Raw genomic sequence first — 12,489 nt, forward strand, 5'->3', positions numbered from 1 at the left:
TCTCAGAATCTCAGAATCTCAGAATCTCCAAATCTCAGAATCTCAGAATCTCAGAATCTTTAGAATCTTGGAATCTCAGAATCTCAGAATTCCAGAATCTCTGAATCTCAGAATCTCAGAATCTCAGAATCTCAGAATCTCAGAATTTCAGAATCTCAGAATCTCAGAATCTCAGAATCTCAAAAACTCAGAATCTCAGAATCTCAGAATTTCAGAATCTCAGAATCTCAAAATCTCAAAATCTCAGAATCTCAAAATCTCAGAATCTCAAAATCTCACAATCAGAATTTCAGAATCTCAGAATCTCAAAATCTCAGAATCTCAAAATCTCAGAATCTCAAAATCTCAGAATCTCAGAATCTCAAAATCTCAGAATCTCAAAATCTCAGAATCTCAAAATCTCAGAATCTCAAAATCTCAAAATCTCAAAATCTCAGAATCTCAGAATCTCAGAATCTTAAAATCTCAGAATCTCAGAATCTCAGAATCTCAAAAACTCAGAATCTCAGAATCTCAGAATCTCAGAATCTCAGAATCTCAGAATCTCAGAATCTCAGAATCTCAGAATCTCAGAATCTCAGAATCTCCAAATCTCAGAATCTCAGAATCTCAGAATCTTTAGAATCTTGGAATCTCAGAATCACAGAATACCAGAATCTCAGAATCTCAGAATCTCAGAATCTCAGAATCTCAGAATCTCAGAATCTCAGAATCTCCAAATCTCAGAATCTCAGAATCTCAGAATCTTTAGAATCTTGGAATCTCAGAATCTCAGAATTCCAGAATCTCAGAATCTCAGAATCTCAGAATCTCAGAATCTCAGAATCTCAGAATTTCAGAATCTCAGAATCTCAGAATCTCAGAATCTCAAAAACTCAGAATCTCAGAATCTCAGAATCTCAGAATCTCAGAATCTCAGAATCTCAGAATCTCCAAATCTCAGAATCTCAGAATCTCAGAATCTTTAGAATCTTGGAATCTCAGAATCTCAGAATTCCAGAATCTCTGAATCTCAAAATCTCAGAATCTCAGAATCTCAGAATCTCAAAATCTCAAAATCTCAGAATCTCAGAATCTCAGAATCTCAAAATCTCAGAATCTAAATTTCTGAATTTCTATACACAAAATTCAGAATCAGAAGTGTTAACGTATTTCGTTGATGTCATCGAGATTCGTCATCCAAACATAAGTTGGATGATGAATCTCGATGACAAATCACAATATTTTGGTTTAAAAAACGTATATAAAAACCGTCGAGAGCCACAATTGATATATCTTTTTATTGTTTCACTTTAACTTTTTCCTTTTTTATCTTTTCTTTGTTTATAAATAAAAGGTTTAATTACCCAAGTTTGAGATATTCACAAGGTGAGAGATTACTGGGAATCAAAATTTCAAAAGTTTTGATTTTTAGGATTTTACAAATTTCAGGAATATTCGAGCCAATTTATCTCGGTTCTTGTAAAAGATATAGAAAATCTGACAACTGATAAAATGTTGATGATATCATAACAAACATTTTATCAGTTATCAAATTTATGATAACTTTTATAGGAGCCGAGATAACTGAGCTTGGATTGCCCGAGGTTCCGTCGGCGCGCTGATTCCTACCATACTCGAACTTTGCGATCAATTATCTCGGCTCCTATGAGAGATATTTAAAAATCTGCAAATTGATATAACGTTTATGATATTATAATAAACATTTTTTCAGTAGACCATTTTTTCATATCTTTCACAGGAATCAAGATAATTGAGCTTGAATTGGGCGCGGTTCGGTCGGCAACTGATTGTGTCACTACCATACTTGAACTTTCACAGGGTAACGGCTTCGCATGGTATATGCGTTGGCGCGGCGCCTCATATGGACGACATAGGTACACCGTTTGCGCGCATATAGTACGTTATATTCGCGCACGCGCCATCGCCATTAGCAGATAGAATGCGCACGCTATATGCGTGCATATTACGTGCATATCCGTGTCATTTATGTTTCATATCCTAGGCATTTGTTTTTGTTTGTTTTTAGAAACTTTGATCACCCACGGAATTATTATGGGTGCACATAGCATCCTATATGCGCGCCTAGGCATATACCTGTGTTGAGCCCATATATCTCAGTTCCTGTGAAAGATATCAAAAAATTGTAAACTGATAAAATGTTAGACATATTATAACACATATTTTATTGGTTGACAACTTTTTGATATCTTTCACAGGAAGCGAGATAATTGAGTTTGAATTGCGCGCGGTTCGGTCGGCGCGGCGCGCTGATTACGGAATGATCCGGGAATCCGGGAATCCGGGATTCCGGTATCCGGATTTTCGGCAATCCAGGGAATCCGGAGATCCGGGAATCTGAAGGTCCGGGAATCCGCGATTCCGTAAATCCGGAATTCCGGGATTCCGGGATCCGGATTTCCGGTGATACGGGGATCCGGAAATCCGGAAATCCGGAATTCCGGATTTACGGAAGTCCGGATCCCCGGTTCCCCGGACTCCCGGATCCCCTTGTTCCCGGATCCTCTCACCCACTTTCTCTAGAGCCCGAAAAAAGAGAGAACTGATTCTTCCTTCCAATTTTCTCTTCCTTTATAGTATTCTTCCAGAGATCAATGGGACATCTGGGGTCGTGTGTTTCTACGTATTTTTTTTGATTATGTTATTTTTAAGTTTTCTTTTTTTTTTGAAGATTTTTCATAACGTTTAAATAACTTTTGATTTTTCTAATTTTTGAAAACCTTGTAACTCCTCAAAAAGATCCTCCTTTTGATCCTAATTATCTCGTTTCTTGTTTGAGATATCAAAAAATTGTCAACTAATGAAATGTTTCTGATATCAAGACAAACATTCCTGGTTTTTATTGTTTTCTGACACCTTCCACAGGAACCGAGAAAAAGTTGGTCATAATTGACGGTTTGTACAAACCACTCTCCCCTAATTTCAAACTTTGAGCCAATTTATCTCGGTTCCAGTAAAAGATATCAAAAGGTGAGCAAAATGTTGCTGATGTGATGATAAACTTTTTATCAGTTGACCACTTTTTGATATCTTTTACAGGAGCCGAGATAAATTGGCTCAAAATTAAAGACTTGTAGGGGTAGAATGGTTTGGCTCCTGGGAAGTGACGTCTTCTTTTGTGTCATCCGATCAATTTTGGTCTTTACGTCTTCACCTTTTCTTGAAGTTCTTCCCCGAGAAAGGAGAATTCTGCCACGTCACGTCTGTACCCCCACCTGGTCCATCCCATACGTCAAAGGACTCATTCTGTCTAAATTCTATGTTCATTTCCATTGTCGTCCTCTCCAGTTTTCTTCATTCTTTCATTGATTTTTCTGTTCTAATTTTTGAATTTTTGAATCATAAATCTTTTTTGCCTGGTCTCTATGTTAACTTTCCACTTCTTTTTTTGTGAATTGAAATTTTCAGATCAAAAAAATGTCGAGACCTCTCAACTACGATATGTGGCCACCAGTGATGCAGTACATGGATTTAGGCAACAGGTTTGGTTTTTTCAACTTTGCTACCGTATAGCTATGAAGTTCAATTTACGGAGAACCTTCAATAGTCAAAAATCGAAGCCACTGACTTTACGATCTTCAAAATCCTCTATTCCAGAACTCTGCTCTCTTTAAAATATCCCAAAATCCGCCTAACCGACAAAAGATGTCCAGCCAGAGTCGAAAGAATTCATGTCACTGAAATGGGTGTCAAAGTGAACGATACGAAATTCATTGTCAAGAAATATGAATCAGGAGAATACATGGAAACTTCTGGATCCGATTCTGATCCTTCCAGAACCATCATTCTCAAAACCGAGGTCCCCGTGTCTCAAGCTAAACAACAACTATTTTTGGCATTTTTCCATAGAAAATTGGATATCAATACTCTTATCTTAGATCGAGAATTCAGAAGAGAAGATGTTTCATGGCCGAGTGATTTGAAGATTAAAATTCGAAATCTTTGGGTGTCCCCTTATCAATCTCATTTTGAAACATATGCCAATACAGTACTAGAGACTAGAGATTTCTTAAATGAAATCAATGGAATTCTGAGTCATCCATTGGAATCTATGGATCTTGGAACATGTGTTCTGATGAGTCATTCTGTCACAAATTCTGCTAAAACCTTGCTCGTCCATAAATATGCTCATGGAATCGAGGAATGCGGATCCCATCGAATTCATGTTCAAAATACCAGAACTCATTTTCTGGAACCCGTGAGAATTGTGGAAAAGTGGCAATTGACGAAACCAGAAGTTGGGCGACATTTCTCATTGGCAACTGATAATCTTTCATGGGCACAGTGGGTTTTCCGAACGATTGAAATGCTCCAGATTGCTCATGTTACTTTTGCACTGTAAGTCTTACTGTAGGTGCTCAGAATAATTCAAAAAATAATAATTTCAGATCCACTGACGTCATATCTTATGGTATCACTTTTCCGATTGGCAATGGAAAAGAGATCAATGTATTCGTGACTAGTTCAAAGAAGGGATCTGAGTATGTGCTCAACTTTAAAATCGATGGAACTAATCAATCTGTATCATTATAATCTTGTTCTTTGTTTTTTTTTTAAATTTTAATTAATAAAAGTTTATTTTGAAATAAATGTTTTAGCTTGGGTCTTTGGGTCCTTGGGTCCTTGGGTCCTTGGGTCCTTGGGCCCATAGATCTTTAGGACCTATCTCTTTCTAAGAGATACAGTATGCCCTATTCAAATACCTATCGATTCCCATTACCAATTACTTTATTGTCGCTTTCCCATCCCATTTCCACATTGTCATTGCGCAATAAAGGGCGAGCCGTACCCCTCCGTACCCCGTAACTGTCTAGCCTTCTCCGTTCTCTCCCCTCTCTTGTATAGTCCCTCCGGACGGTCGCATATAAGGGACGCACCTGACACCCTCAGCCTCATTTCTTTCTTTTCTTCTAGTTTCTCCTTCCTTTTCCTTCGAAAATAGAAAAAAATCATCGAAAACATTTTTCTTATCATTGTGTTGCAAATGGAGCTACGGTCGAGGGATACTTGTGGGCGTGGTCAATGATCCTCGTAGCGAAAACAACCGTAATCTAAAATTTCCGGTTTTTTTCAATTATTTCTTGTGAATTTTCCCGATCTTAACTTTCTCTACTTTTCACTTACATCATGTAAAAAATTCCAGCGAAACCGATAGAAGATGTCAGCGGTCGATGAAGAAAAAACGTTCGTTATGAAGCACGTTTTCAAGAATGTGTCGAGTTATGAGGTATTGTCAAATTTAGAAAAATACTGATATTGTAAAACCAGAATTAGATTGGTCCCTCTAATAGAGGGGCTTGGAAAACAAAAAAAAACAAAATTCAAGAAAAATTTTCAGAGTTAGAGAAATAAAACACATAATAAATTAGAACTTTTGAATTGCTAAACTACAATGACTACAAAGATTACAAAGACTAGAAAAGCTAACTATCCTAAACACTCTAATACATAGGTTGCCACCCCACTGTCAACTTTGAGCCCTTATACCTCGGTTACTGTAGGAGTTATCAAAACAGTGGTAACTGATAAAATGTTCATCATGTTATCAGTAACATTTTACTAATTCACAAATTTTTAATAGCTCTTATTGGATCCGAGATATAATGGCTCAAAGGTAAAAGATCGGCTGAGCGACCCGGTCGGCAGCCACATCTTAACTTTCAGCCAATTTAAATCGGTTACTGTAAAAGATACTAAAAAGGTATCAACTGATAAAATGATTACAATCAAATTGTCCAAATTTTATTTGTTATCAATTTTTTATATCCCTTACAGCCTGTAAGTTACAGGAACCGAGATAAACAAGCTCAAAGTTAAAAGGTCAACTGAGCTGCGCGGTCGGCAGCAGACCTCTTTGCTTTAACCCAATTTATCTCGGTCCCTTTGAAAGATATAAAAAATTGGTCTACTAATAAAAAGTTCATCATATTATCAGCTACATTTTATCAGTTTTTCATCTTTTGATATCTGTCCCAAAAAATGAGATATTCGTGCTCATATTCAAGGGGCTCCCGAATCTCTAAACCAAATTTCCATAGAGCTACGCGAACACTAATAATCTTTGTTCTAGCTTTTCTTACTAATTCCTCAAACTTCAATCAAATTACATTTTGCCAGATATTTTTGAGCCTCATACACAATAGAAGAGCCGGCCCTTCTAATACAATTCTACGGTATATGAAAATCTGGGAGCTGGTTTCAGGTGGACCCGAGTGAACGAGGGAATAGTATCGATTTGACAAGGGGAAAGCCGCACTACGGACCAGAAAAAAACATTTTGGAGCACAATGGTGAGATTTTTATATTCATAGAAAATTTCGATTCTAAATGTGTTCAGGGAGCTTCGAATATTCGAAGGAAAGTCTGGCCGTCTGCCCTTCTTCTTTTTATCATGTCGGAAAAATGCTCGTGCTCATTGGAAAGTCGATTCCGAAGTAATCTTAAAACTTCTGAAAACTGATGGAACTTGGGAAACGAGAACCTCAGATTCATCCATTGGTAATATAATGACTAGAAATATCCTGAATGTTCCTGATGGTGTTTTGAGCGATTATTTGGTTGATGGAAGGCTTTCAATTGAAATGGAGGTGAAGATCAAGAAAGAAAAAATTTTCGGATCTTCTTGGATGAGAAAATTTGATGATGACGAGGCGAAAGAATTTTCAGATGTTGTCCTTTTGGCGAGAACTCAAGAATTCCATGTCAACAAGTCATGTATCTTTCTCTGCATTCCGCCTATTTCAAATCGCTGTTCTCTTCTCAAAAAATCGCAGAATCATCCGAAAAATCGATTATCAAACTGGAGGATGTTCACCCACAAGATTTACAGTATTTTCTCGAAGTTTTGTATGAAGAACCAACAATTTGCGATTATTCTGTTGACAGACTTCTCGTATCGGCTGAATTTTTGTAAGCAAAAACTGTAACCAGAAGATGCGAAGAGTTTTTGGAGGTGAAGTCGGAAAAATCGAGAAAAAGGAAGTTCGCAACGGCGGTGAGATTTAACATGGAGTCTTTGAAGGTAATAGAAAAAATGAATTTCAGAAATTTTGTGTGTTTTTTTCAGAGAAAGTGTATAGACGAAGCGAAAACCACTGCGGAAATTCGTGAATTGGCTCCAGAGAATGCTGGTGATCCTGAGCCAAAAGTATGGAAGGAGCTGTTTTCGAAGGCGTGCTCTTCAATCAAATGTCAAATTCGGAGTCCCCCAAGGAAGTGTCACTGGCCCCTTTTTGTTTCTGATCTACATTAACGACTTACTCGGCCTGTTTCCTCCCAATGTTCATGTCACGGCGTTCGCCGACGACCTAAAAATAACCGGTTCCTACCCATTGGATATGCAGAGAAGTATCGAAATCGTCGAGCACTGGTGTGACATCTGGAGACTCAAAATAGCCGAAAATAAGACGGCCGTTATGCATTATGGTAAACGCAATCCTAAGACAGTTTACCTTATTAAGGGATCCCCCATTACTCCGCATCACTCATTCAAGGACCTAGGTATACTAGTTGATGATCAACTTCAATTCGACAAACACATCAATCTTATTGCCTACTCTGCTAAACTCAAGTCCCGCCAAATACTGAAAACGTTCCAATCGAAAAACCCTTGTTTATATTTCCGTCTCTTCGACACCTACATTAGACCGGTCCTCGAATACGGTTGTGAACTTTTCGATCCATCCAATTCCACACTTGCCAATAAACTAGAATCTCCTCTTCGTTATTTCACCAGAAAAGTCTTCCAGAGATGTAATATGCCCTTCAATTCATACACTGATCGCCTATCCCAGTTCTCTATGCTAACCACCCTTCATCGCCGCACCCTTCTAGTTCTTCGTACCTATCACAAAATTGTTATAAACTCATACCATTTTCCCTCTATGTCGTCCTACATTCTTCCCAGCCATTCTAACAGAGCCCCCCCCCCCCGTATTTGTTCAAAATCAACGGTCAATACTTTGACTGCTTCCTTCACAGAAACTTGTCTATGTGGAACCGTGTGTATGTAAGGTGATAAATTCTAAGCTCAGTCCGGTGGCGTTTGCTAAGCGAGTAGGAGCGATTCCTTATGATATTCTGATCCCTCCCACTTGACCTACAGGACTCTAGTCGGTCCGTCTGGTCATTTTACTTCTTTTATTTGTATAGGTCCCATTTCTGCATTGCAAATAAATATATTATTATTATTATTATTATTCAAAATAATTGTTACATTTTCATTTGTTACTCCTTGTTTTCGTTTGAAATAAATTGTTCTTTTTCTTATTGTCATCACTATAAAAATGTCTGAAAGTAATGTGAAATAACAGTAATTGATTTTCTATTTGCTGAATTTTCCACTTTTTTCATCATTTTTACTGGATTTTTAATGAATTTTTAGTCGAAATCGAATAAATCAACAAAAAATATCATTTTTATTGACTGCGATTACGGTAGACAAGCACCTTTGGTGCATTCTGTGCAACGAACTTTTAATGCACAAAACCTTACGACACTTTCTTGAAATTTGCCTTTTTCAACGAATTTTTGCATATTTTCAGCCCGTTTTCTCCCGTTTTTAGTGTTTTTTTTTGTGAAAAATAAATTCTTAAAAGTTTTTCCCTATTTTCAGCTTCCAAAGCTCCTAATAACCTGCAAAATGAACGTCGATTTCGACGAGAATTCCAATGACAGCTCTTTCGAGCCATCCGCCGTTAAACGACAAAAAACCGAAGATGTATCTATTGATTTATCGATTTTCTGAAAAGTTAATATTTTTAGGACACGTTTCCAGAAGATTCTGACGATGAGGAGCGACGAGCCGAGATGAGCGGCGCTAAAAATTTTCCAAACGGGTTGTGGAGCCGTTTGAAGAACCCACGTGGCGATGAGCCAACAATCGATATCTGGGAGTTCAAAATGGTCTGAAATTTGAGCTGAAAAATAATTTCTAAAAAAACTTTTTTTTTCTCCAATTTTTACTTTTTGCAATTTGTTTTTTTTGAGTATTCCAATTTTAAGCCTATTTCAGCTTGTGGTATCAATTTTATCGCGATTAGACGATTTTGAATTTTTGGCTGAAAATTTTTTTTTCAAAAAAATTTTTTTTGCAATTCCAGGACGCCGACGCAGTCACAATGACATTCACATGTGATGGCGAAAAATTTAAGATGTATTTTACATCCAAAAGCACTGTGTAATTCAGAATTTTCAGAAAAAATCTGAAAATTCTAAATTTCAGAGACTACGAAATCCGGCAAAACTTCTGGATTCCACGTCACAACACCATGTACGGACCGCTTAGGGCTCGACTGTTATCACTGCCGAAAAATGTGACAATTGATAAATTAGTGATTTATGTTAGTAAATTAAAAAGTTTTGAGAAAAAATTCTGACAAAAAAAAATTTCCGAAAATAAATTTGTTCCAGAACTCTCCAGAATGCGAAGTCGAAGACTGTCTTATCGAGTTGATGTTCATGAAGTCGTGGTCCTGCAGAGAAGTAAAAAAAATCCTAAATTTTATCAAAAATCCCAAAATTTCCTAAAAATCCCAAAATATTCCAGCTAGAATACATCATTTGCCGAGACTTCCAGCATCCTTATCACCTTCGAAAACTCGTGAAGATGTTCAAACCGTCCGAGATTACGGTAGCCTTGAGATACGGACCGTTTCATGATGGAGATAATCGAAGGAATCCACGTGGCGGATCTCATAATCACTTATCAGCTAGCTATGATTTCACTTGTGAACTGGGAAAAGATTTTCAGTGGGATTGTGATCAGGCGGTTAAAGGTGCGGGAAGTGCTGAAAAAATTTTTGGCTGATAAATCGCTTTGAAACAGCTCAAAATGGTCTTAAAATCGATTTTTCTCAATAAAATTCGATTTTTCCAGGAGAAAAATGTGATTAATGCAGGTTTTTGAGGCTGAAAATGGTGCTTTTAAGCCGAAAATCGATTTTAAACCGCTGAAAATGACCCAGAAATCGATTTTTTGCGGTTAAAAATTATTTTTTGTTTTTGGCGAAAAGTGGGAAAATGCGATTTTTCGAAGCTGAAAATGACGTTTTCGGCTTCGAAATGCTTAAAAATGACTTGGAAAATCCAAAATTTCCGTTTCAAAAATCCCGAAAAACGCTCAAATGGACCAGAAAAATCCAATAAAAATCCCCCAAAATGTCCTAAAAATTCAAATTTTGAGTTTAAAAAACGCTTATAAAAATTTAAAAAATGTCGAAAATGACGTTTTCGGCTCTAAAATCATCCTGAAAAATGTCTAAAAATGGCCGAAAAAGTCTTTAAAAAGCTCAAAAATCCTAGTGTTTCCTTTTAAAAAACCCAAAAATGGCCAAAAAATGCAATTTTTAGTTTAAAAAATCACGAAAATCCCTTAAAAAATCCCAAAATGACCGTAAAATCCAGATTTTCGGGGATTTTCAAACTGAAATTCGAATTTTTCAGCCCATCTTGGGCATTTCGAGGATAAAAAATGCCCAAAAAGCCCCAATTTCTTCCAGCCAACCGACAAGAAGAACTCTCCAAACTCTACAAAGACGCAGTCATCGGCAAACGATTCGGAATGGGAATTCTTCGAACGCTCTGCTCGATTCGAACGTTTGTCACATTGATTATCGATGGAAAATCCTCAAAAGTATTGAAGAAATTCGCTGTTAAGTGAGTTTTTCCTGTCTGTCTGTGTGTCCGGATGTCCTCAAAATGAGGCAAAAATCAATTTTAAAATGTCTGTCTGTGTGTCCAAATGTCCTGTTTTTCCTCCAGAGGTCCATCCAACGACAAGGCGTGCATAGCACTTCAACAACTGCTTCGCCAGGAGGATCCCTCGGAAATGAACAGGAAAAAGACGGAATTTGCGAATGGATTTATGGTACGGTACTTTTTAGAGCCTCTGAAGTCGCTAAATTCCTAAAAATTTGAGTTCTGCTCGCTGAGAGCTTCGAAATGAGCCTAAACACGACTAAATTCGATCAAATTTGAAAATTTGGGCACCAACCGCTACACGACCGCGTCGCGGAGCCTAACCAGTCGTGTTTAGGCTCATTTTGAAGCTCTTAGCGCGGGAAATACAAAAATATCAATAATTTGATATTTCAAACATAACTGTAAAAGTTATGATTATTTGAAAATTTCTCGAAAATTTTCTAATACTACCGGAACTTTCCTAATTTTATTGCTAACTTGATTTCATATGTATTTTTCAATTTAGCTTGTTGAGAGCTTCAAAATGAGCCGAAACACGCCTATCTTCAGTCAAATTTGAAATTTAGAGCTCCAACCGCTACGCGACCGCGTTGCAGAGCTTAACCAGTCATGTTTAGGCTCTAGCTCTTAGCGCGGGAAATTCAAATTTCCAGACCTTCGTGTGCGTTCGAAACGAGCCCGTCGCTGCTCCTCAATGCTCTCTTGGCATGTCAACGACGACATTCAAAATGGAGATGAGCAATGAGCAAATGCTTTCATTCACCAAGACCACGCCCACTTTTCATTGTTGCTTCCGAACGAATGTCGATGAGAGAGGAGTTCTCGTGTTGATTGAGGTATGGGAATTATCGATTTTTAGACCTAAATTACACATTTTGAGCCTAAAATATTGATTTTTCAGGCCCAAAATGGTCATTTTTGAGCCAAAAAAGCTATTTTAAGTTCTTTTACGCCTAAAAATATTGAATTTCAAGCCTTTTTTGAGCCTTAAAATTACTATTTTAGTCAAAAATTAATCATCTTTGACCCTAAAATATCGATTTTTAGACTCAAAAAAAAAATCATTTTTAGGCCTAAAATATCGACTTTTAAGTCTAAAATGTTCATATTTCGTCTGAAAATACTAATTTTAAGGCATTTTTGGGCCTAAAATTGCCTTTTTAAGCTTTATTTAGATCCTAGAATTTTGATTTTTACGCTTTTTAGACTTAAAAAAGTCTAAAATATCGAATTTTAGACTCACAATAGTCATTTTTCAGGCTTAAAATAATTATTTTTCAGGCAAAAATTATTGATTTTTAGGTCTTTTCAAAAATAATCGATTTCTGGCTCATTTCCCAAATTTCAAGAAATCTCAAAAAATCAATATTTTCCGGTGGTACGACGGATCGGACATTTCCCAAAATGAAATGTTTCTGAATCGAAATACTTCCAAATTGGAAAATTTACGGAATGAAAACTGTCCGAAAGCAGAAAAGGCGAAAGTGGAATTGTCCTAAAGTAGAACTGTCCCGTTTTGGAGAGCTATATTCCCCGCGGAGATATGACTCTTTGAAGAAGAGGCCGCGAAACAGCACGGCAAGGAGAGAGGGCGCCAGAGAAGCTAGACTGTCTGCATTCTCTTCGTTTCGTACAGTCTCTCGCCGTGCAAAAAATTCGAATGATCTTATTTGACTCGACTCAAAATGGTTCGTATGATTGGATTTTTAGCTCATTTGAAACGTGGAAACTACAGTAATTCAGAAACAATGCGACTAGAAAAATATT

General features: G+C 37.1%; 4 protein-coding genes across 4 annotated transcripts in view; 3 read left to right on the forward strand and 1 right to left on the reverse strand.

Moving 5' to 3' along the window:
- Positions 1-96: 96 nt before the first annotated feature.
- On the forward strand, positions 97-4,554 carry CBG24254 (the record flags this gene model as incomplete). The annotated part of the gene is made up of 5 exons (XM_002648123.1): positions 97-1,189; positions 1,715-1,899; positions 3,430-3,503; positions 3,619-4,359; positions 4,410-4,554. Coding segments are annotated over 5 exons (2,238 nt in total), but the record flags the coding sequence as incomplete, so codon positions are not given.
- A 625-nt stretch (positions 4,555-5,179) lies between these two features.
- CBG24255 lies at positions 5,180-9,915 on the forward strand (the record flags this gene model as incomplete). Its single annotated transcript, XM_002648124.1, has 9 exons — positions 5,180-5,248; positions 7,088-7,168; positions 8,636-8,740; positions 8,785-8,925; positions 9,123-9,175; positions 9,245-9,362; positions 9,433-9,504; positions 9,569-9,797; positions 9,899-9,915. The coding sequence occupies 9 exons, from the start codon at positions 5,180-5,182 to the stop codon at positions 9,913-9,915; spliced, it is 885 nt and encodes a 294-aa protein (XP_002648170.1).
- A 577-nt stretch (positions 9,916-10,492) lies between these two features.
- On the forward strand, positions 10,493-11,644 carry CBG24256 (the record flags this gene model as incomplete). The annotated part of the gene is made up of 4 exons (XM_002648125.1): positions 10,493-10,677; positions 10,783-10,888; positions 11,376-11,558; positions 11,624-11,644. The coding sequence occupies 4 exons, from the start codon at positions 10,493-10,495 to the stop codon at positions 11,642-11,644; spliced, it is 495 nt and encodes a 164-aa protein (XP_002648171.1).
- Positions 11,645-11,930: 286 nt separating this feature from the next.
- Positions 11,931-12,489, reverse strand: part of CBG24257 — a gene marked incomplete at both ends in the record, with an annotated part of 1,085 nt that continues 526 nt past the window's right edge. Inside the window, one exon of the mRNA XM_002648126.1 lies at positions 11,931-11,940. Coding sequence (XP_002648172.1) covers positions 11,931-11,940 — 10 coding nt within the window. The remainder of the gene's footprint in view (positions 11,941-12,489) is intronic.

This window comes from Caenorhabditis briggsae, assembly GCF_000004555.2.
Source record: "Caenorhabditis briggsae AF16 supercontig from assembly CB4, cb25.NA_124, whole genome shotgun sequence".
Lineage (NCBI taxonomy): Eukaryota > Metazoa > Nematoda > Chromadorea > Rhabditida > Rhabditidae > Caenorhabditis > Caenorhabditis briggsae.